The 25,791-nt window shown below is 45.7% G+C and overlaps 1 protein-coding gene and 1 pseudogene across 1 annotated transcript in view; both read left to right on the top strand.

The window, feature by feature from the left end:
* Positions 1 to 3,137: 3,137 nt before the first annotated feature.
* Positions 3,138 to 9,593, top strand: LOC117358123 (annotated as a pseudogene).
* An 11,069-nt stretch (positions 9,594 to 20,662) lies between these two features.
* The window catches only part of LGALS8 (galectin 8), a 100,603-nt gene continuing 95,474 nt past the window's right edge, over positions 20,663 to 25,791 (top strand). The window contains 1 exon segment of the mRNA XM_033937643.1: positions 20,663 to 21,403. Within this exon segment, the coding sequence (XP_033793534.1) occupies positions 21,368 to 21,403 (36 nt within the window). The 5' untranslated portion in view covers positions 20,663 to 21,367.

The raw sequence follows: 25,791 nt of genomic DNA on the forward strand, positions 1-25,791 counted from the left end.
GCTTATGTCAGAGGAGAAGCTTTGGAGTAGCCATGTGTGGCTTGTGAGAATGGCTGAAACATCCGGGCCCCTCAGAAAGAGAAAACTGAATCTGAAAAGCGCCCACAAAGGTGATGGAAAGGGAGTGAGATGGCTTGATGAAGGGAAGAGATGCCCTCACTGTGGGCCCCCCTGGAGCTGAGGGGCACTGGACAGCTTTCATGAATGCCCTCCCCTAATACCAGCCCTAGCTGTGCTGAAGGAAGACAGCTGGACTCAGATTACAGAACCTCGCATATCCAGCAGGATTCTAGCTAGTCCTATGCTTTTCATGGTGAAAGAGTGCAGGGAATAGATGTTTCCTCACTTATAGGTTGTGAAAGATATAGAATCCAGGTGTATATAGCCCTTTTTGAGGTCAGAATTGCAGGATCCTGGCAGGTCCTGTGCTTCTGATGGGGAATGGATGTTTCCTACCTTATAGGTAGTGAAGGGTTCTGAATCCAGGGGGATACAGCCCTTCCTGGGGTCAGAATTGTAGGATCCTGACAGATCCTGCTGGATCCTGGATATCCTGCAAATCCTGCACCTCCTAAAACATCCTGGCATATCCTGTGCTTTTGATAGGGAAAGAGTGCATAGACTGGATGTTTCATGCCTTATAGGTGGTTAAGGGTGTTGAATCCAGATAGATGCAGCCCTTCCTAGGGTCAGAATTGCAGGATCCTGACAGATCCTGCTGGATCCTGGATATCCTGCACATCCTGAAACATCCTGGCATATCCTGTGCTTTTGATAGGGAAAGAGTGCATGGACTGGATGTTTCCTGCCTTATAGGTGGTCGAGGATGCTGAAACTAGATAGATGCAGCCCTTCCTGGGGTCAGAATTGCAGGATCCTGACAGATCCTGCTGGATCCTGCAAATCCTGCACATCCTGAAACATCCTGGCATATCCTGTGCTTTTGATAGGGAAAGAGTGCATGGACTGGATGTTTCCACCTGGGTTAAGGTTGGCGGTAGGAAGCAGAGGGTAGGAGTGAAGGGCCACTACTCGGACTGGAAGAGGGTCATGAGTAGAGTTCCACAAGGATGAGTGCTTGTACCGCTGCTGTTCAATGTATTTATAAATGATCTAGAAACAGGGATGAAGTGCGAAGTAATAAAATTTGCAGATGACACCAAACTATTTAATGGGGCTAGGACTAAAGAGGACTGCGAAGATTTACAAAGGGACCTGAACAAGCTAGGGGAGTGGGCGATGAGATGGCAGATGAAGTTTAATGTAGAGAAATGTAAAGTCTTGCACGTAGAGAACAGAAACCCGAGGTACAGCTACACAATGGGGGTGGGGGGGTGGCTGTTACTGAGTGAGAGTACCCAAGAAAGGGACTCGGGGGTAATAGTGGACAAGCCCATGAAGCCGTCGGCAAGTGTGCAGCGGCTGCTAAGAAAGCGAATAGAATGCTAGGTATAATCAAGAAGGGATGTAAAATGTTTAAGATTATATTGTAACCTATTTGTAACCTGTAAACACTGATTACTCAGTGACTTCCTACCTGTTCTCACCTTGTAATTCGCTGATTGTACAGCTCTCTTACACTGTAAAGCGCCTAGAAGTCGCAAGATTATGGCGGTATAGAAAAAATAAAGTTATTATTATTATTACAACCAGAATGAAAGAAGTTATCATCCTGTTGTATCGGGCGATGGTGTGCCCGTATCTGGAGTACTGCGTCCAATATTGGTCGCTGTACCTAAAGAAGGATATGGCGTTACTCGAGAGGGTTCAGAAAAGAGCGACATGTTTGATAAAAGGTATGGAAAACCTTTCATACGCTGGAAGATTGGAGAAACTGGGGTTCTTTTCCCTGGAGAAGCGGCGATATGATAAAGACTTACAAAATCATGAAGGGCATAGAGAAAGTGAAGAAGGACAGATTCTTCAAGCTTTTGAAAACTACAAGAATGAGAGGGCATTCGGAAAAATTAAAAGGGGACAGATTCAGAACCAATGCTAGGAAGTTCTTCACCCAACGGGTGGTGGACACCTGGAATGTGCTTCCAGATGGTGTGATGGACAGGGTACGGTATTGGAGTTCAAGAAGGGATTGACAATTTCCTGAAGGAAAAGGGGATAGAAGGGTATAGATAGAGGGTTACTATACAGGTCCTGGACCTGATGGGCTGCCGCGTGAGTGGACTGCTGGGCATGATGGACCCCTGGTCTGACCCAGCAGAGGCACTGCTTATGTTCTTATGACTGGATGTTTCCTGCCTTATAAGTGGTTAAGGGTGCTAAATCCAGATAGATGCAGCCCTTCCTGGGGTCAGAATTGCAATATCCTGGTAAGGAATATTGTGCACCTTGCCGTAGCCCTCTATGTTTAGGAGGCCAGTCTGCTCTTACTCCCAGGGAGTTCTGTCAACCAATTTTTGATGCTATTTAAAGGAGGCCAGGTGGCACTGCTAGAGCCAGAATGAGAGGGCTGGGGTGTACTCAGGTAGGGTTACCAGATTACCCATTTGGAAATCCGGACCACCCTAGACCCTCCCAGTTCCACCCATCCCTGCCCCATCATGTCCCAGTCCCGCCACCAATCCCACCCTAACCCTGCCTCCACCGCTTGCCGGGTTTTCAAAAGCCATCTGGATCTCCAGACGTCCCCCAAAAGAAGACATTTCTGGGGGATGTCTCGTAACCCAATAGTCAGGTATCCCTGAAAGCCACACAAAAAGCAAAACCGTGTTGCAGCTGGTGTAACTGCAGGCAGAAGCGTTTTGCACTTCTTTTACAGGATGTCTGAAGTTAATTTACATTCTGGGTTAAAGTTGAAAAACTCATGTCCAGGAAACAAGAGGAGAGGACAATAATCTATAGTGCACCTTGGAGTCATGTTAATTTTGAACACAAGAATTTTCTGGTAGAAGACAGATTCCACCTTTTCAACAGTCTTACACATTAGTCCATCCAGAAGGTGTTGATCTTCTCCTGCTACAGGTTTAGAAATATTAATGGAAGGAGGAAGGAGCTACATCCTGCTGCACTGTTTAAAAGACAGTAACATTGAGAGCGAGGCTTGGCACGCGGTGGCTGCCGGTGGGGGACGTCCGGCTTCTCGGTTCTCTTCCTTACGGGTGAGCAGATGCTTCGGCGAAATGGCGGCGGCGTTCAGGAAAGTGTTAAAGTCCCACCAGAAAAGCCACAGGGAAAGGTCCCAGCCTCGCTCTCGGAAAAAATTGGGCCTTCTGGAGAAAAAGAAAGATTATAAGCTTCGGGCTGAAAACTACCATAGGAAAAGAAACACTCTCCGTGCTCTGCACAAGAAAGCCCTGGAGAGGAATCCTGATGAGTTCTTCGTAAAAATGGCCCAGACCCAGGTCAAGGACGGTGTACATGTCATCCAGCAGCCAAAGGAGGAGGTAATGGAAGACCAGCTGAAGGTGATGAGAACCCAGGACATAAAATATGTGGAGATGAAAAGGGTGGCGGAGATGAAGAAAATTGAAAGACTGAAGTCTGAGCTCCATCTCCTGGAAGCAGAAGGAAAACAACCTAATAAACGCACTTTTTTCTTTGATACAAAAAAAGAAGTCGAGAGCTTTGATCTTGCAACTCACCTGAGGACTCCCCCGGAGCTGGTAGAGAGAGTATATAACTGATCCACTATTGAGACGTTACAGAAGGAGAGCATAAAGGGTGCCACTAATCCTTCTTCATTAAAGAAACTGTCCTGTCAGAGAAAACGGCAGTATTCGTTGCTGGAGCAACGCATCGAGCGAGAGAAGAAAATGTTTGTAATGGCTCAGAAGCTGCAAATGCGGAAAGATTTGATGGATAAGACTCACAAAGTGAAGGTGAAGAATGAAACGGTGAATATCCTCAGCGCTGGGCCAGCCAAGGAGTTGCAGGGCGAGCTGAGCCTGGTGAGCACGTGGCTACGTGCAGCTAGAGGAGAGCGCTAGCAGAGGGCAGAGCGGAGGAGACAGCAAGGCCGGTGCAGGGAGGAGAACGAACCGGAGAGAGGGCTAGCAGGGCAAGAGAGGAGGGAGCAGGCAGCATGGAGGCAGTGGAGGGAGAGTGGAGGCAGAGCGGAGGAGGCAGTGAAGCGGAGAGAGGGCGGCGAGTGGAGCGGAGAGAGGAACTGAGTAGCGGAGCAGACCGGGAGAGAGGCAGACGGTACACGGAGAGGGGAAGAGGCGAGAGTTAGCTCCGCCTACCCCCCGACGTCACCAGACTAACTCCCCCCATAAAAGGGGAGGAGCCAACGGAGGAATCCACAGCGCTGGGCCAGCCAAGGAGTTGCAGGGCGAGCTGAGCCTGGTGAGCACGTGGCTACGTGCAGCTAGAGGAGAGCGCTAGCAGAGGGCAGAGCGGAGGAGACAGCGAGGCCGGTGCAGGGAGGAGAACGAACTGGAGAGCGGGCTAGCAGGGCGAGAGAGGAGGGAGCAGGCAGCGGAGGAGAGAGCGGAGGCAGAGCGGAGGAGGCAGTGAAGCGGAAAGAGGGCGGCGAGTGGAGCGGAGAGAGGAACTGAGTAGCGGAGCAGACCGGGAGAGAGGCAGACGGTACACGGAGAGGGGAAGAGGCGAGAGTTAGCTCCGCCTAACCCCCGACGTCACCAGACTAACTCCCCCCCATAAAAGGGGAGGAGCCAACGGCGCGCAGCCGTTCGGCGTGCGGCGAAGTCGAGCGGCAAAGGCGCTCGCTTTAGCGAGAGCGCCTTTGCGAAGGAGCCTTGCGAGGGAGCCAGAAACGCCAAGTAATTCACTTCTTTTCTCTTTTTCTTTCTCTTTTCTTTTTCTCTGTTTCTCTTTTCTCTTTTTTCCCTCTCTTACCCACAGCAGGAGCACACCAGCACTTCACGAGAGTGATGGAGGACCCAGGATCCCAGAGGTACTTTCCAGTATACTGCACAGAGTGCAATATGTACGACTACCTCCCCTTGGGAAGGCGGGAGTACATATGCAGTCGGTGTCAGGAACTGGAAAGCCTGAAGATGGAGGTCGGCAGATTGAGGGCCAGGGTCCAGGAACTGGAGGGACTGGAGGAACTGCGCACCACAGAGGAGACGAGCTGGTCAACCAAGGACACAGACGGAGCAGGCCCCATTGTGGACCAGGTGAGGGACCTCGAGAGATTCATCGAAGAGGCCTATAGGAAGGTGGAGGACCAGGGCCAGCAGCTGCACAGACGGATGTCGGCAGACGAGACCCAGGATCCACAAGGCGAAACCAGGGAAGGACCTAGCGGAGGAACCACGCAAGAGGAGGAGACCGAGACTCACCGGGACCCCGAGGGAGAGACGCCGCACTACACCAAGGACATGGACCTGAGATAGAGGAGGTTGCTGAGGAAAGGGAAGTCTGCTATTGTGGTGGGAGACTCGATCTTGAGAGAGGTAGATAGTCACTTAGCTGGAGGAAGGGAGGACCGGCTAGTGACTTGTCTTCCAGGGGCCAAGACACGAGACATCACTGATAGGATCGAGCGGATCCTGGACGGAGCAGAGACAGAGGAGACTGCGGTGATAATCCACATCGGAACGAATGATGTGAGCCGGAGGAACTTCAGCATGACCACACTGACTGACCAGTTCAGGGTCCTGGGACGAAAGCTGAAGCGGAGTACCCGGAGGATTGCATTCTCAGAGATCTTGCCTGCAACGAGAGCAGATGCAAAGAGGCAGGCAGACCTCCAGGCTGTGAATGCATGGTTGAGGAGATGGTGCCAGGAGGAGGGCTTCCACTTTGTGAGGAACTAGACGTCCTTCTGGGGAAAGAGTAAACTCTACCGGCGGGACGGCCTGAACCTGAGCACAGCAGGAACTAGACTACTGGCAGCCAATGTGAGAAAGGAGATCGAGAGGGCTTTAAACTGAGGAGAGGGGGAAAGCCGACAGCTGATCTGATGTTGACGCTTCGGACAACGGTATCCAGAACAGATGCTGAACGGGATGACTGCAAGGAGGAAGTAGAGAGACCGGTGGATCTTATGATCAGACAGCGAGGGAAACATCAGGTAAAGGGAGCTTGCTGGGAGGAGACTAAGGGGCATGGAGACACAGGGGGACTGGGTGGCACGAGGGCGAAAGCTGAGGGCAATATAGGGGTGCCACAAGGCGAAGGGGATCAAACAGAGACTCAGGGGATGATAGCCCAGGAGGGGGCAGGTAGGGCTAGAAAACCCAGAGGAAAAGCGGGGAAGTGGGGTGGCGGGAAAGTGGGGAAGCCGAAAGCTACGAGGGTAAAGGCTGATGGCAAAGCAGAAGCACAGGGAACAGGAGAACTGCCCAAAACTGAGGGCAATATAGGGGTGCCACAAGGCGAAGGGGATCAAACAGAGGCTCAGGGGATGATAGCCCAGGAGGGGGCAGGTAGGGCTAGAAAACCCAGAGGAAAAGCGGGGAAGTGGAGTGGCGGGAAAGTGGGGAAGCCGAAAGCTACGAGGGTAAAGGCTGATGGCAAAGCAGAAGCACAGGGAACAGGAGAACTGCCCAAAACTCAAGGGGAGGCGGCCCAGGTAAATGCGGAGATGGAGGAAAAACGACGGGACCTGCAGTGCTTATACACAAATGCAAGAAGCCTCATGGCTAAGATGGGTGAACTAGAGGGGCCAAGATGGGCCAAGATGGGTGAACAAGGGGGAGGACCTGGATATAATTGGAATTACAGAAACATGGTGGACAGAGGAGAATCAATGGGATGTGGCACTGCCGGGGTACAAGCTCTACAGGAGGGACAGGACCCACAAAAAGGGGGGAGGCATAGCAATATATATAAAGGACTCTATCTACTCGGTCGGGATGGATATGGCAACGAAGGCAGAGGGGCTGGAATCACTATGGGTCAAATTGCCGGGAAACAAGGGTGCAGGCATGAAACTGGGGCTGTACTACCGCCCACCTGGTACGCCAGAAGGAGTCGGACACGACTTGGAAACTGAACTGAGACAGGAATGCGGGACTAGAAGTGTAACAGTGATGGGGGACTTCAACTACCCGGGGATAGAATGGAGTACGGGTCACTCCAACTGCACTAGGGAAACAGGATTTGTAGAAGCTGTGAGGGACTGCTTCATGGAGCAACTAGTCAGGGAACCGACGCGAGGGGGTGCTACTCTTGACCTCATCCTAAACGGATTAGGGGGGCCTGCAAGAGAGGTAGAAGTGGGAGGACCACTAGGCAACAGTGACCACAACACGATCAGATTCACATTAGAAAGGGGGACACCCATAGTAAGGAGGACCGCAACAACTGCGCTCAACTTCAGTAAAGGGAACTATGTTGCTATGAGGAAAATGGTGGGGAGGAAGCACAGAAACATCTTTAGGATGGAAACTGTAGAAAGTGCCTGGACTCTATTCAGGGACACCCTGCAGGAAGCACAAAGAATGTATGTCCCCAGTTTCAGGAAAGGCTGCAAGAACAAGCGGTCAAAGGACCCGGTTTAGATGTCAATAGAAGTAAAGAGGGCAATAAATGACAAAAAAGTATCCTTCCGGAGATGGAAAAAGGACCCAACGGAGGAAAATCACCAGGCACACAGGAAATGCCAAAAGGAATGCCACCGAGAGGTTAGAAAAGCAAAAGGGAAATATGAAGAGGGGCTGGCCAGGGAGGCGAAAAACTTCAAGGCATTCTTCAGTTACGTTAAGGGGAAGCGACCAGCGAGAGAGGAGGTGGGGCCGTTGGACGATGGGGATAGGAAGGGAGTGATTAAGGAGGATAAAGAGGTAGCTGAGAGTTTGAACACGTTCTTCTCGTCGGTTTTCACGAGAGAAGACACATCTTTTATACCGGACTCAGAGGAGCTCATGAGTGGGGAACAGGCTGAAAAATTGGAGCACATAGAGGTAAGTAAGGAGGATGTCCTCAAACAGATAGACAGGTTAAAATGCGGCAAATCACCAGGCCCAGACGGGATCCACCCAAGGGTTCTGAAGGAACTAAGACAAGAAATAGCGGGCACAATCCAGCATGTTTGCAACCTATCCTTGAAAACTGGAGAGGTACCAGAGGACTGGAAATTGGCGAATGTCACACCCATCTTCAAGAAGGGATCGAGGGGTGACCCCTGGAACTACAGGCCGGTGAGCCTGACTTCAATAATAGGGAAAATGGTGGAAGCTATGATCAAGGACGGCATTTGCGAGCACATCGAGAGAAATGGCCTACTGAGAACAAGCCAGCACGGATTCTGTAAGGGAAGGTCATGCTTAACGAACCTTCTGCACTTCTTTGAGGGAATAAGCAGTCGGGTGGACAATGGGGAACCCATAGACATCATTTACCTCGATTTTCAAAAGGCTTTCGACAAGATGCCACATGAAAGGCTGCTTAGGAAGCTGTGGAACCACGGGGTGGGAGGGGATGTGCACAGATGGATCAAGCACTGGTTGTCGGGTAGACTGCAGAGGGTCGGAGTAAAGGGCCAATATTCTGACTGGCGGGGAGTCACGAGCGGTGTGCCACAGGGATCGGTGCTGGGGCCGTTACTCTTCAACATATTCATCAATGACCTAGAAAAGGAGGCAAAGTGCGAGGTTATAAAATTTGCAGACGATACCAAACTGTGCGGCAGAGTTAGGTCCTGCAAAGGGACCTGGACAAGCTGGAAGACTGGGCAAACAAATGGCAAATGCGATTTAACGTGGAAAAATGCAAGGTCATGCATATAGGGAAAAAGAATCCGTTGTTCAACTACAAATTGGGGGGGGGGGGCATTGTTGGGAGACAGCAGTCTTGAGAGGGACTTGGGTGTGCTGGTGGATGCATCACTGAAGCCATCTGCACAGTGCGCAGCAGCCTCGAAAAAAGCCAACAGGATGCTGGGCATCATAAAGAGGGGCATAACAACCAGGACGCGGGAAGTCATCATGCCATTGTATCGAGCGATGGTGCGTCCACATCTGGAATACTGCGTTCAATATTGGTCGCCGTACCTCAAGAAGGACATGGCGGTACTTGAGAGAGTCCAAAGGAGAGCAACCAAACTGGTAAGAGGGCTGGAACACTGCCCATACGCCGAGAGGTTGGATAGGCTGGGGCTCTTCTCTCTGGAAAAAAGGAGGCTCAGGGGAGATATGATAGAGACCTTCAAGATCATGAGGGGCATGGAGAGGGTGAATAGGGACAGATTCTTCAGACTGAAGGGGACAACAGGTACGAGGGGGCATTCGGAGAAACTGAAGGGAGATAGGTTCAAAACAAATGCAAGGAAGTTTTTTTTCACCCAAAGGGTCGTGGACACTTGGAATGCGCTACCAGAGGAAGTGATCAGGCAGAGTACGGTACAAGGATTCAAACAGGGATTGGACGGATTCCTGAAGGATAAAGGGATCGTGGGATACTGAGAGAGGTGCTGGGATGTAACACAGGTATAGAAACCCAACCAGGTCGTGCATGTGCAAGACCGGGGGGTTAGGACTTCGATGGGAAGCTAGGACTTAAATGGGAAACCAAGGTGGCAAGGGTAGTGACCTGTTTGGGCTGCCGCAGGAGCAGACTGCTGGGCAGGATGGACCTGTGGTCTGACCCGGCGGAGGCACTGCTTATGTTCTTATGTTCTTAATAGCCCAGCTATTTATTAATTTGAGTTTAAAAGAAAACGATGACCTGTGCACTGGGGACCAGAACTTGTGGTTAAAAGCGGGTCTGGAGTGATGGATCCTGGGAAGTATGAGATTCACGGCTTCCTGTTTAAAAGGTTCTTTGGTATGGATTTGTGCTTGTCATCATTCAACATGTGGCTGGCTGTTTGTCGAAAATTTTGTAATGCATTTCAAGTATTAAATGGGATGGATTTAAAAAAAAAAAAAAGACAATAACATTAACTTGCCTAGGGGACCAAGTCAAAATGATCTACCAACAATAAAATTTTAAAAAACAGAAAACACACTGTACACAGAGAATATGTTACTTATCATTTGAATTTGGGTTTTTTTCAGAGGTCAAGGCAGATGACTTTAAAATATGCAATGTCACCTCAGTGTCTATTTTAGTATAGTTGTTACTGAGGTGACATTGCATATTTTAAAGTCATCTGCCTTGACCTCTGAAAAACCCCCAAATTCAAATGATAATTAACATATTCTATGTGTACAGTGTGTTTTGTGTTTTTTAAATTTTTATTGTTGGTAGATCATTTTGACTTGGTCATTTTAAAAGTAGCTTGCAAGCCAAAAAAGTGTGGGCAGCCCTGGTTTACATGAATTTATTCAAGTACTCAAGCATTTTTTCCTGCATGTCCTGGTGGGGCTCAGAATCGCACAGGGAGTTGCACTGAATGCCCCTCACAGCTCCTGATGCTCATAGGCTCCCTGTGCTAAAAAACTCTATCACAGTTTAGTAAAAGGGGGCCATAGTGCAAAATATAGACAGCAGATATAAATTCTTAAAACAGACACAGTTTGATCACTAAATTGAAAATAAAATCATTTTTTTCTACCTTTTTGTCAGGTGATTTCATGAGTCTCTGGTTGCACTTCCTTCTTCTGTAAAGCCACTATTTCTTTCTTTCTGCCTTTCTTTCTCTCTCTCCCTGCCCCCCAAGTCATCATGCCGATTTCTCCACTTCCCCGATTTTTTTCCTACCCCTACCCCTAAACCACGAACGCGATTTCTCCATGCTGCTTCCCCGAGCTAGGCCTGGCACATACAAAGGCCGGGCCCACAAGATTTCACCTCCGACGTCAATTCTAAAGTCGGGGAGGACGTTCCAGGCCAGCCAGGCAACGATTGGCTGGCCTAGAACTTCCTCTCTGACGTCAGAATTGACGTCAGAGGTAAAGTCTTGTGAGTCCGGCGCTTGTACGCGCCAGGCCTGGCTTGGGGAATCAGCAGGGAGAAAAAGATCACAAAGGCAATGCGATCGACTCGCGTTGCCTTTGCGATCAACTGGTCGATCATGATCGACCATTTGGGCACCCCTGATGTGAACCATTCAGAGCTCCCCTGGGTGAAAGTATAAAAAAATTGAATAAATCTGGATAATTTAGTTTCAGTAAGTTTGACCAGGTTGGGGGGCATGGCTTGACCGACATGGCGACCAGACGCGCAGACTAAGAGCTCTCCGAGACAGCAGGTCAGATCGTTGTTAAAACTTCTCTACCCAGCTTTCTCAAATATCATTTTCGACTTTTAAGCTGCTATACCAACCTGATATGTCGCTTTCCAAGAGCAGTAAAGGGGAACAGTCACCATCGGCTACCCCCAGTGGAAAGCGGCCTAAGCACGAGGCTCCTTCACCGGAAAAACAACCACCGAAAACTGTCGACTCACAGCTTGAATTGCTTCTTACAGAAATGCGTGCCTTTAAAAATATCATGACTAAACAAGTGGAAGAATCACAATTAATACGTGTTGAAATTGAAGCCCTAAATTCTCAATTTACCGACGCTAGACACAGACTAGATGCGCTTGAGCATTTCCAAGCAGCACATGCTCAAAATGTCTCCCTCATCCCCAAGCATGAATGGGACTTGTCGGCTCTAAAAACAGATTTAGAAGACCTGGCGAACCGGAGTCGCCGGAATAACATTAGAATCCTTGGGATTCCAGAATCAGCGGAAGGATCAAACACCATCGAGTTTCTAACAAAGTTAATACCCTCTCTGCTTGGAATTAAATTTGAAGTACCGTTGGAACTGGAGAGGGCGCATCGAGTTCCTTCAAAGATCAACCTGGCTCAAAAATTGCCCCGTCCTATTGTGACTAAAGTCCTCCGGTACCAACAAGTGCTACAAATTCTGGCAGCAAGAAAAGAAAGGAAGCAGATCCTTTATCAGGGAAAGAGGATTCTCCTAGTGCCTGATTTGGCTAAATCAACGGCAGCGCAAAGGAAAGCTTTTTTACAACAGAGGCAAGATCTGAAAGATATTGGGGCCAGGTTTGGCCTCCTGTACCCAGCCAAAATGCTGATCATGCATCACAATAAAACTACCACTTATCTGGATCCAGAAGAGCTGCAATGGTATATAGACTCTGTTAAAATGCAATGAACCTGTTCTGTTACATCATACTGTACATGGTATAGCTATTGCTGTGTAGGGATTATTTCTCCGTTACTCTGTATTCAAAATTTAACCCTGCTGCTCTTTGTGCGATGGTTTGCCTCAGGAAGTTTCAGGCTCACCCATTATCACTTTTGTTTGTTGTAATGTCATCTTTCTGGCACTGTTTGCCTTCACTCCCGATGACATTTTGGTTTATCAGTCAGTTCCAAAAGATTATATGTTCCTTTTATCGGATATTACCTCTGTGCTCTGGTATTGCTCATTTGATTTTTCTTAAGGATTTTCTTATAAGGATATGACTAATTTGCATATTCTTTCCTTTAATGTCAATGGTCTTAATCATTGCATTAAACGAAAAAAGGTGACCAACTATTTGCGTTCTTTACAGCCAGACATTATTATGTTTCAAGAGACACATCTTTCCCTCAAAGATAGTGCAAAAACTGTGATCAAAAAATATGCTCCTCCATACTTCTTGCCTGTGCTGTGAAAAAAGAATGGAGTTTCTTCAACCTTTTTACACCCGTAGATCGGCAGAAATAAAAGAATTATTTTGTGGACCGGCAAACTAATAGGACTAAAATTTTAAAACCACGTTTACGCTCCATCTCCGCGAGCTCAGTCCCCGCAAACCATCTGATCCCATCTGCACAAGCCGCAATTATGATTTTATATTGAACGTATTTTATTAAAGTATAAAAAGAAACAATATTCTGAACAATTGTGATTTTATAAATACAAATATACAGAGCACGGACCAACAAAACCCCTGTCTCCCCTCCCCTTCACATATATCCCCTCTACTATCAAGAAAACTGAACAAGCCAAGTTCATAGAAATATCATGATAACAGAATACTGCAGTCCCCAGTTATGTCTCTAGCAGGATATATATTTCAAATCTGATATATTCTAATCACAAAATAGAAATAAAATTATTTGTTTCTACCTTTTGTTGTCTCTGGTTTCTGCTTTCATCTTCTTTTCACTCTCTTCCTTCCAGCGTCTGCCCTCTCTGTCTCTTCAATCCAGCATCTGCCCCTTCCATCTACTGTCTGACCTCTCCCCCTTCCATATGGTATTTGTCTTCTTTCTATGCCCCTCTCCCCTTTCCATCCAGCCTATGCCCCTCTCTCCTTTTTACACAATTCACTCCAGCTTCACTGCTCTCATTTTTATCTCTCCTACACCAGATCTAGCATCTTTGTCCCTCTCAATTTCTCTGCTGACCCCCCTTCCCATCTCATTCCTATCTCTCCCCTTCCCTTCCTCTACTCTCCCTGCAAGCTGTTTCCTTCCTTTTTTCTTCTCCCTTCCCTCCTCCCCCTGTCCAGCAGTAACTCTCTTCCTTTTCCTTTCCCTCCTCCCCTCCCAGCAGCATCCCTCCCTCCAGGTCCAGTAGCAGCTGTCCCTTCCCCCCCTTGCCCAGCAGCTTCCCAGACTCCTTTCCCTCCTCCCCTCCCAGCAGCATCTCTCCTTCTCCCTCTCCAGGTCCAGTAGCAGCTGTCCCTTATTCCCCCTTACCCAGCAGCTTCCCAGATTCCTTTCCCTCCTCCCCTCCCAGCAGCATCTCTCCTTCTCCCTCTCCAGGTCCAGTAGCAGCTGTCCCTTTTTTTTTCACCATGCCAGCAACTTTCTCCCCTCCCAGCAACTCTCCTTACTTGCCAGCGCTGCGATTCAGTAAGGCAGCCTCGGGTCTTTTGTTGGGTCGCACCGCCTCTGAGGAAAGCGGAAGTTGCATCATCAGAGGCGGCCCGACTCAGCAAAAGCTCCAAGGCTTCCTTCCTGAATCGCTGCACTTGTAAGGAGAGCCGCTGGGAGGGAAGAAAGCACAGTCTGAGGCTCCCCATTATCTCTCCGGCCCTGCGCTCCTCGATCTTGCCGGTTCTGCGCGGACCGGCAGGAAATTGAAGAAGTTGATCTCGCCGGTCCTGTGCGGACCGGCAGGAATTTTCTGCGGACCAGCAGTTGAAGAACTGTGCATTAGATCATCTTTTTCGAGTACTCTCATTGCTACTGAATCTGACAAAGAGGGGAGATGGTGTTTGGTATATATTACACTTTATAACAAACCTATTTTGTTACTGAATGTATATACACTGGTTTCTGATGATACTGATTTCTTACAAAAATATTGTTCCTTACAAAAATATTGTTGAAATATCCAAATGCTCCAATTATTATAGGGGGAGATCACAATCAACCACTAGACCTTCTTTAAGATAGGACCTCCATATGCTGCCCGGCAAAATCCAAAACATTAGAAGAAATCAAAAGCCTTATGAGAAACTACAACCTTATTGATCCCTGGAGAACCCTTAAACCTACAGCTGGGGAATATACGCATTTCTCTGCTCCCCATAGTACCTATGCCAGATTAGACTATTTTTTGATATTCTCATACTTATCCACAGACACTTCTAACGTTACTAACCATCCCATCCTTATCTCAGATCATGCACCAGTTTCAATGTTCTTAACTTTCTCATCACCACGTATAACTCGTTATTGGAGATTAAATAATAGTATTCTCTCAGATGACTCAATCACTGCCAAATTGAAAAAATTCACAGATTAGTTTTTTCTTAATAATTCAGATCCATCCTTATCTCCAGCTACAATCTGGGAATCTTATAAAGCTACACTGAGAGTGGAAGTTATTAGCCTGATGGCTTGGAAACGTAAACAATTTAATGCCCAATTGAAAGCTCTTGAATCTGACATTTCCCTTCTTGAAACACAAGTTTTTTCTAATCCAACTGACACGATAACACACACACACCTTCTTAAAAAAAATATGAATATAATGTTATAGCATCTGCTTTTGCTAATAAAGATATCTTTATTTTAAAATCTGGACACTATATTGGAGGTAACAAGATGGGTAAATCTTTAGCTCAATATTTGAAAGGCAAAAATGAAAAGCATCACATCTCTTCTATTACTAATTCTCGAAACCAATCTATCACCGATTCGTTAGGAATTAGTACTGAGTTTGAAAATTTTTACTCTGACCTTTTTCAGTCAGAATCAGACTCGTCTCAAGAGGAAATTAATAATTACTTAAATACCATCTCACACCCAATTTTACCACTTCATCTCAAAGATGAATTAGACAGCCCCATTACTGTTCGGGAAATTCAGTCCACAATCCAAACTCTTGCCTCGAATAAATCTCCTGGACCGGATGGCATTACTAGTGAGTTTTATAGAACCTTCTCCCTCCAATTAAGTCCATATCTATTACAATATTATAATTATATACACTCACACCCGGACTTACAACGTAATTTCACGGAAGCCAATATAATAATATTCCTTAAACCTGACAGAGACCCTACTCGAGTAGGCAATTACAGACCGATCTCTTTGTTAAACGCTGATTATAAGATCCTGGCAAAAATCCTTGCAAACAGAATTAATAAGGTGATTCAATTATTAATCTCTCCTGATCAAGTGGGATTTATCAAACAACATTTTATTGGAGATAATCTACGAATTTTCCATAATGTCTCAGGAATTGCCAAGACCATGGTAGAGCCTGTGGTGGGTCTTGCAATCGACGCGGAAAAGGCTTTTGACCGGGTCGAGTGGCGATTTCTGCTTCAGGTTCTGAGATGGTATAATTTTGGTGAGGAATTTGTAGCTTGGATACAAGCATTATATCGGAATCCGTGCTCCAGAATTTTAATAAATAATTCTCTCTCAAATCCAAATACCTTAAAAAGGGGAACAAGACAGGGCTGCCCTCTTTCGCCTCTTTTATTTAATTTATCATTAGAACCCTTTTTATCCTCCATTAGACAATCTGAGGACATACAGGGAATCCCTACATTGCTTAGAGATTTTAAGATAGCGGCATATGCTGATGATATTATGCTTTTTCTTAAAAATCCTCGGCTATCTCTATCTGCCCTCATTCACATAACTAATTTATACTCTTCATTTTCGGGTTATAAAGTTAATTGGGGAAAGTCCATCATTTTTCCTCTTAATGAACACGCCTCACAATCTGATATACAAGATTTCCAATTCTCATGGTCTACCTCACAGTTCTTCAACCGCCGGTCCGCAGAAAATTTCTGCCAGTCCGCGCAGGGCTGGCGAGATCCAGTTGGCAGTTAAATTTCCTGCCGACTGCGGTTCCTCCCGACTAATGTTCCTCCCAGCCTCAGGCGATCAAGACAGGCTGCCAACGTCGGGGCTTTCCCTCTTTGAGTCCTCGCCTGTTAGGAAACAGGAAGTTGAAACAAAATAGGCGGGACTCAGGAGAGTGAAGGTCCCGATGTTGGCAGCCTGTCTTGATCGCCGCCCCTGCCGAGTTGCTGAAGAGGGCCGCGAGGAAGTCGCGAGTAGGATGGAGAGAGCTGCAGATACAGGTGCAGGTGGAGGGAGATGGTCAGCGTGTGCGAGCAAAATCCTGGGGAGCCTTCACAGTGGCTGTCTCCCCTCCCACCAGCTCTCCTACTTGCCAGGGCAGTGATTTACCGGCAACTTCCTGCAGGCAAGTACTGAGAGCTGCTGGAAGGGGAGGAAGCCACTGTAGGAGGCTGGGAAGCTGCTGGATAAAGGGAGAGCTGTTACTGGACTTGGACAGAATTAGAAGGAGAGATGCTGCTGGGATGGGGAGGAGGGAAAGGGATGGGAAGAGAGTTAATGTTGGATAGAGGGAGGAGGGAAGGGAGAAGGAGAGATGCTGCTGGAATGGGAGGAGGGAAAGGGATGGGAAGAGAGTTAATGTTGGATAGAGGGAAGGGAGGAGAAGGAGAGATGCTGCTGGGAGGTGAGGAGGGAAAGGGATGGGAAGAGAGTTAATGTTGGATAGAGGGAGGAGGGAAGGGAGAAGGGGAAAAAAGGAAGGAGGGAAGGGAGAAAGAAAAAAGGAAGAAAACAGCTGGCAGGGAGATTACAGGAGGGGAAGGGGGTCAGGGTGGAATGGAGAGATCAGATGAGGGAAAGGGGAGAGAGAGGAATGAGAAAGTAGAGAGACATTGATGCTGGAAAGGGGGTCAGCAGAGAAATGAGAGAGGGATAAAGATGCTAGATCTGGTGTAGGAGAGATACAAATGAAGAAGGCAGTGAAGCTGGAATGAATGATGTAAAAAGGAGAGAGGAGGAACAGGCTGGATGGACAGGGAAGAGGGGCATAGAAAGAAGTCAGATACATATGGAAGGGGGAGAGGGCAGACATTGGATGGAATGGGCAGATGCTGGAAGGAAAAGAGTGAAAAGAAGATGAAAGCAGAAACCAGAGACAACAAAAGGTAGAAAAAAATAATTTTATTTCTATTTTGTCATTAGAATATATCAGATTTGAAATATATATCCTGCTAGAGACATAACTGGGGACTGCAGTATTCTGTTAGCATGATATTTCTATGTAGCATTCTATAATAACTTGGCTTGTTCAGTTTTCTTGATAGTAGAGGGGATATATGTGAAGGGGAGGGGAGACAGGGGTTTTATTGGTCGTGCTCTGTATATTTGTATTTATAAAATCACAATTGTTCAGAATATTGTTTCTTTTTATACTTTAATAAAATACGTTCAATATAAAATCATAATTGCGGCTTGTGCAGATGGGATCAGATGGTTTTGCGGGGACCGAGCTCGCGGAGATGGGGGCGTAAACGGGGTTTTTAAATTTTAGTCCTAGGTAGTTTGCCGGTCCACAAAATAATTCTTTTAATTTCTGCCGGTCCACGGGTGTAAAAAGGTTGAAGAACACTGGTCTACCTTACCAATAAAATATCTCGGTACTTTTGTACACAAAGACCCTGAGGTTATTATGGATATATAACATCACCAAATTAAAAGATTTGATTAATCACACTATAACTAATTGGTCACCACTATATATTACATGGTGGGGTCGTATTTCTGCTATAAAAATGACTTTATCACCTCAAATTTTATTTAAACTCATCATGCTTCCTGGCTTATGTAAACCACAGTTGTATAAATGGATAGATAAACAATTGAATTCTTTTATTTGGCTACGTAAAAAGACCTAAAATAGCACTTAATAAATTAAGGGCTTCTAAATTTCATGGGGGTTAATTTTCCCGATTTTCGAAATTACCATTTGGTCTCTTTAGCTAAGTATGGCTCCTATTGGTTGTCCTATAATGCTTCAGCTGAATCATTATCGCTCCTTCTTGGTTTAACCTAGAAGCCTCCATATGTCATCCTATAACCTTTGCAGGCCCTCCCTACCATGTACTTACCCAAACATCTGAAACAATTCCCTCTTTTTACAGCGACACTTACTGCACTACGTACGTTGGATAAAATAGCAGTTAATTCCATTTTCCTCCCACAAAGATATGGCACTTTGGAATAATACCTCTCTAAAACATACCAAAAGATGTTTCAATTGGAAGACATGGAGAGCTGCTGGTGTTTGGCAGGTTCGATCTTTATTTGTTGGATCCAAATTATTATCCTTTTCTCAGTTCAGTGCTCATTTCCCGACACTAGCTTCTAAAAGACATCAATGGTCAGTTCTTACTTCTCGCCTTTCTACTTTACACTTTTCCAACATCGCATGTCTATCCTCCTGGAATACTCTGACCATTGCTATGGGTAAGGCTATTGCATTTTATTATAAGATATTAAGAGAATCCTGTTATACCCCCTCCTCGGATATAGCTGCTAGATGGTCCAAGGACATCAGTGGGCATCTGTCAGATAAAGATTGGTGTCAATTATGGTCTAAAATTAACAGACCCTTGTTATCAGCTAGTATGTCTCAATCTTTACTATTTGTAATGTGGAGAGCAGTTTGGACTCCATATAAAATGAAAAAAGCAAACCTATGACATCTCAAGCAATGCTTAAGCATATGCTCTTTTCCTGTCCTAAGATTCAGCCATTTTGGGACCAAATTTGGTCTTGTATATGCGAGATAACTGCTTGTACTGCAGATCTTTCCTTCGACATAATCATATTGCGCTCTCTACATCCATGCTTTAAATTTCTGTGTATGTAAAAGCAAATTGATTGATATCATTATCTCAGTAGGCATCCAACAGGTTCTTCAGAATTGGAAATCGGTGTCCAGGTTGAACTTTACCTTCTGGTGGAATTCCCTATGCTTATATAAACGTTTTGAACAGCATGCTGCAGAAAAATTACATCATCAGAAACTGTCCGTTCAATCCCTTTGGACCCCACATTGACGTTTACTTGCTCAATTTATAATTGCTTTATTTCTAATTTTTTTTTTTAATATATATTGTATGAGCTCTACATTGCACTACAACCTTTTGTGAACTGTTGTTGTTATTAATTTTCAATAAAAAAGATTGGAACTATAAGATTGACAAGGTTACTGAAATTCTAAATCCAAAATATTGCTGTTCTTTTTTTTCCTCTGTGTGATAAGTTATAGCTTATTTTTTACTGCCCCTCTGGCTGTGATTCTGTAGGGAGTCCCCGCGCTGACGTCTTCTCCTTCTATGCTGGTCCACCCACACAGGAAATGTAATGTAATGTAATTTATTTCTTATATACCGCTAATCCGTTAGGTTCTAAGCGGTTTACAGAAAATATACATTAGGGAGCATTAAAATTATAAGTAAGATAGGTACTTAGAAATTCCCTTACTGTCCCGAAGGCTCACAATCTAACTAAAGTACCTTGAGAGTAATAAAGAAGTGAAAAATAGAGATAGAGGAAAAGATAAGAAAATAAACATTGTGACAAGACTACGATCTAAAGGACTTTGGAAGGTTGAAGAGAGGAGAGATAGGAATAGATGCAGAAAGGCGGAACCGTTGAACAATAGAATTCTGGGGAAATTTAAATGATAAAAATAAAACAAAACAAGTGGCAAAACAATAAATGAGATTAAAATAATTCATAAACTGGAAAGAAAAATAAAAATGAAATCAAAAACATAGTCTTCAATCCACGGTTTCAGCGACAGTGATGGAGTGGAGCAAGTTAGTTTTTGGAGGAGCGATGACGTTCCCAGAAAAAGGGGCTTCTTCAGGGGAGAGATTTGGTTGATAGACCCAGGGATGCCCATGTTTCCTGCTAGGCAAAGGTCTCTTCCATGCATTCCTCCCCACGACACATTGCCTGTGCTCCAGCCGCTACCCTGATGGCTGCCTCAAGGAGACTGCTTCAGAAGAGGTTGATGGTGACTGTAGGAATTTCTCTGCTGCGGAAAAAGCCGCCTGGTGCTGGTATTGGTGCCGTTGGGGGCTGACAGGGGACCCCTGCTTTGCTGCTGCTGCTGATGGCAACGAAATCTGAGTCGAAAAGGGGCCACTGAAGCCGGGCATGTCCATCGCAGCGCACGGCTTGTGCGACAACCGGTGAGAAAACTCTGGAAAAAAGCCGGGCCAATGGACGATGGGATCCCAGGGAAGGAGTTCTCAGTCTCCGGGCCGGGCCAAAGGCGTCGATCTGGCCGCTGTCACCAGGGCTAGGTGCGCCGGAGGACAGGAGGAAGTGGCGAGGAGGTCTGACCACAGGGCGCTGAAGCCGGACACAGGGGTGAGTGCGGAGCCTCCCAGGGCCGGGGGACCGGCTATCTCCTGTCTCGGCAGTTCGCCGAAGCCGGCGCCTCCTAAGCCCCAGCCGCCACAACTCAGGCAGGTGATTCCCGGAAGAGAAAAACATGTCATAAGGGGCGGGACCGGCAGAGAAGGAGAAGACGGAGTTGCAAGCCTAATTTTATTTCCGTCTGGTTGGCATTCCAAACTAAAGGGAGTCCCCGCGTTGACGTCTTCTTCTCTGCCGGTCCGCCCACACGGGAAGAGAAGAGCATGTCATAAGGGGCGGGACCGGCAGAGAAGGAGAAGACGGCGTTGTAGGGGACTCCAGTAAATGCATAGCAGCAGCTGTGGCAAAAAAAAAGAGGAGGTCTGCTGTTAAGGTGGACCAAGATCCTGGAAAATCCTGGAGATCCTGCAAATCCTGGTTTTACCCAGACCCGGACCAGAGCCTTCTTCTGCAAAACCTTTGTCCAGAGTTGAAACTGTCCAGCATCAATAGCTGGGGGTCAGGTAGAAATTGTCTTTAAAAATAAAAGAAAAAAAAGTAGCAAGTCAGATTTCCCCTTCTACTGGGGAGGAGAAGCCTTAAGGAAGCAAGTCCACTCCGAAAATGTTCTGGGTCAGGCAGAAAATAAGAACGTCTGGAACAATACTTACAAGTTATACGTAATAGAACAGCTGGGGAAGGAGAATTTCAGCAAGCTAATCACATTTGTTTCTACTAAAGACGTAAGCGTAATGTTTGGTTAAAAAAAACAAACAAAAAAAACACAACCCACGGGGCGACGCCCTCCAGAGCGACGCCTTGGAGGGTTGAGAAATTGAAAGTGAACGTGAAGAAACCGGCGGGGGCAGGTCGAGGCTGGAAATGGCGATGGCGGTGCGGAGACGAGTGTCGGAGCCGGTGAGTTGTTGTTGGGGGGGGGGGGGGATCCCGTACACTGGGGGACAACAGGGAGCTCAAACAGCGGCCTTGGTCCTCTCCTACACACGCCCTGGGTTTTTCTTTCGGTTTCTTAATAATTCACGGGTGGTTTCCTGTGAAATAAAGGTATAGGGGTGAGATCCCAGCGCGGCCAAGTTACCCATTCCAGGAGGAGACTTTTTTGGCCGGTCCTGGATTTATGCCAACCTCACCCTGCTGCATTATGGGATCTGCAGCACTTATTTCAATGGGTAGAAATACAATAATCAAGAGCCACAAGTGCTTTAGGATGCAATTTTAAATCCAGGATCGCCAAAAAGTCTCCTTCCTGGAATGAGTAGCTTGGCAGTCCTGCACTCCTCCCCAGCAGCTAATTCACACCAGTTCTTTTCTCTCTCCCTTTCTTCTCCCAGTCTCCCTTACCTCTCACCTACCCGGTTTTTTCAGCAGTCCTCTCTGCTCCATTCAAACTGCTAGTCTCCTCTTCACAGCCTATGTTCGTCAGTCAAACTCCGGTTTTATGTTGCAGTCACCCTATTCCACACACTCTCTATTTTCCTGTCCCCCACCACTTTCTGACCTCGCTGCATATTTTTTGTGGAAAAAATCAAAAACATTTAGTGAACATATTCCCTAGTTTAAAAAAAAAAAAAAGTGCTTTTTTAGCCTCCACATGCTTAGGAAAGTCAGGTCCTGCTTTCAACAGCAGTATTTTTCTGTCCTTCAATGAATTATTCTCTCACATCTAGACTATTGTAATTCTATCTATCTTAGCTTAACCAAAACTCACCGATCTGGTTGTTGTTGGGCGATTCTTGGCTGAGTTTTTGCAGAGCGACCGATTCACTACAGATTCTTCATGCAAATGATCTGATGCATGACCTACAGCGATTGAGACGCATGGGCAGATTATCCTTGTTGGTTGTAGATGCGAATTTGCGCATGCGCTTGCTCTTCGCATAAGCGAGGTCAAAATAAAGGGGGAAGGGCGGCTGCAGTTTACTTGCTGGCCCTATGAGTGGACATTTTAAAAGGAATTGTTTCAATTTATGCAGCCAGATTATGGAATAGAACACGTGTGGTGCAGCAGATTAAGGAACAAATTATGGAACAGAACATGCTTTGTGCAGCCAGATTATGGAACAGAACACGTTTTAAACCTGTGGGTTAAAACCACGGGCTCGCACTACGCTTTTTGCAGAATTTATAAAAAGGGAGTTCGTATGCATGTGTACAGTTTTATTTTTTATTTTGATGATGGTTGTTTTGTAACCTCGATACTGGGATTTCAGGGCGGCAGAGAGCAGGAGAGTCGGCAAGGACAGTAAGCAACTGGTCCTCAGCAGTCACTTCATTTCGGATCAGCAAACCCAATCGATGTTTCTTTTTCTGCTTAGTGACTCGATGGCTTCCTACTTATGCATGCCATTTCCCCTCATTTACATGGGCGGATCGGGTGAGAGATTAATTGGACAGAAGGTTAGTGAATCGAGTCGGGGAAAGATCGCAAACTGGTAGGGACATGAACAGCTTGCATAGACTTCAACTGATACAAAATACTGCAGCTAGGCTGATTTTTGATAAAGGTAAATTTGCCTCTCCTCCCTAAACTATACTGGCTTCCAATATTCCCCAGAATACATTTTAAATGTGCTTGTCTCACCTTTAAAATCTTACTCGGCATTTGTTCTCTACTAATTCCTCTGTCTTGGAGCTCCAATAAATATGGACTGGTTAGAACTATGCAAAAGCTTAAATTATCATTTCCATCTTTGAAAGGCATAGTTTCTACTAGTAAACTGGGGAAGTCTCTTTAAACTAACTGAATTATGGAATAATATCCCTTTGTGCCTGAGAGAACTAGACTCTCTTCAAATCTTCTGTAAACATTTAAAAACTTGGTTATTCACCAAATTGTAAATTTTTCCTCTTTATTGTTGAAAAGATTAGGTCCCAATTACTGCCCCACACTCTCTGTCATTCACAAGTCAGATGCATCTGGGGACAATATCTTAGAGAGAACAAACTATCTCCCAAACATGTCCAATTTATTGTCAGCTTTACAACTCTTTTTATATCATTTTACATGAATCAGTGTTGTCAGCATGTGACGTAAATACAAACCATATATGGACACAGATCACATGAAACTTTAAAGAAATAACAAGCATCTTACTATCTAAAGGCTGAAGTCCAAAGGGTGCTCTGCATAGCAGACAATTTTGTTATCTAAAGCTTCTTACAAATACAGCTATGAAAACAATTGAATTCACTTCACAACAAGATAAGAACACACATCTTCTCAAACATAAAATGGCCTTGCAGTATTTCAGCCATCTAACTACCAATTCCTCTTAATGATAGCTTTGAAATATCTCAAAACCAAAATAGTCAAAGAGTCCACAGAAGGATAAACCCAAAAAAATTTGAGTTTTTTATGAGGTCCGATAGGGGTATCAGACAGCCCCACAAACCAGTTAAGTTTGAGGGGAATACACTCTTCATATGCCCCACGGTACCTCCTCCTCCGTGTTAATTCTTTTTCTATTTTGCTTTCTTTTATCTTTTTATCTTTCTTTTTTACTGAATTATTACTTGTTGAACATTTCTAATGCTGGAGCTATATTATTTTTATACGAATATTCATACATATTCTGAATACTTAGCTTTCAGCCTTGAAATCATTCCCCTGAACGCCAATGCGTTTCGAATTCTTTGTCAAGGCGACATGGGGAAAGCTGAAACCCAAAAGACATCATAATTAGCACACTCCAATATGGACTACGCTAAAAATATTTTACTTATTCTTCAAAAAGCATAGCCCTCCCGTTACTTCAAAATCATTGCTTACCTACTAAGGTGAACATACACTTATCAAAAGACAAGCCGCGGCGTACAAACTCTGGACTTAAAACCCCGCCTGAATGATGACATTTCCGGGGGAAGGACTCATCGATTCTGACTACAAAAGAATTTGCCTATATATAAAGAGACCAGCAATATTTAAAGAGACCAGCACATAGTTAAAGGTCCGATTGTAGCTAACCAATCGGAAGACTCATTAAAGCCCCTTAGGGGACATAGTGTCTAAAGTAAACATCCTCCGGGCAGTGTTCCCACCCTCCCACCCCTACAGTAATACGATCTAAAACTCGCCACTTCAGGTCCTTTAAAGTGTGGCCACAGCTAATCCAATGACGGACAAGCGGGGAGGATTCATTACGAGTATTGAACTCTGGATTTATGCTCAGTGAGACGAACCCGTATAGGGCGGGTCGTTCTGCCCACGTATAACTTGGGGCAGGGGCACTGAATTACATAGATAAACATTATCAGAGTTACAGGTAGTATTATGTTTAATCTTAAATATCTCCCCCGTACTAGGATGGGTCCAATTTTCCCCAGATATGGTGAAACTACACCATTGGCATTGGCCACACGGGAGGTGACTCCCACCTTGGAAAAAACTTCTCTCCTGAAATTTACTATGATTTAAATATTCACCCAAATTTCTTCTTCTCCTATATGAACAAATCGGGTGATCATCCAAGGTGGGAATCGCCAACCTGGGGATATGCCAATATTTCTTCACTATTTGGGAAATCTGATGGGCAAGGGTAGAGAACTCCTGGACAAAGGCCACCGTGTCCAGAGGATTTTCATCCTTGCTCGTCTCATGTAACAGCCACTCTCTTTGCACATGTTTGGCTCTTTTATAAGCACTTTGGACAATGGCATAGGGATATCCACGTTGGTAAAATCTCGCTTTCATTATTCTAGCTTGCACACGGAAATCATCTGTAGAATAACAAATTCTTCTCAGCCTCAAAAATTGGCTGATAGGCAAGCTTTTCTTTAAGTTCTCAGGGTGAAAACTATGAAAGCGTAGAAGGCTGTTGCGGTCTGTGTCTTTTCTATACAGAGATGTTTGAAGATGAGTACCCCCCCTTCTTCTTCACTAGAATGTCCAAAAATGGAATCTCTTGATGTTTAATGGTCGCCGTGAATTTGATGTTATTGTCCAAAGCATTCAGCGCTTCAATGAACTGAATCAGATATTCTTCAGTTGAAGTCCAGATGCAAAAAATATCATCAAGGAACCTCCTCCAGATTTTCACATTTTTGTAACCAGGCAGATGATAAATCTGGCCCTCCTCCAGATCTGCCATATATAAGGCAGCTATGGAGGGAGCCAGAGAAGCCCCCATAGCTATTCCGTGTTTCTGCAAATAGAATTCATTGTGGAACCAAAAATAACTTTCCTCAATCCTAGTTTCCATGTGACGCCTATCATATATTTCTTCCGAAAATACATAAAAAATCTGTCCTAACCCCCCCTGGGCGTCCTATTGTGTCCATGCGGAACT

Source organism: Geotrypetes seraphini, chromosome 3 (genome assembly GCF_902459505.1).
Source record: "Geotrypetes seraphini chromosome 3, aGeoSer1.1, whole genome shotgun sequence".
Classification (NCBI taxonomy): domain Eukaryota; kingdom Metazoa; phylum Chordata; class Amphibia; order Gymnophiona; family Dermophiidae; genus Geotrypetes; species Geotrypetes seraphini.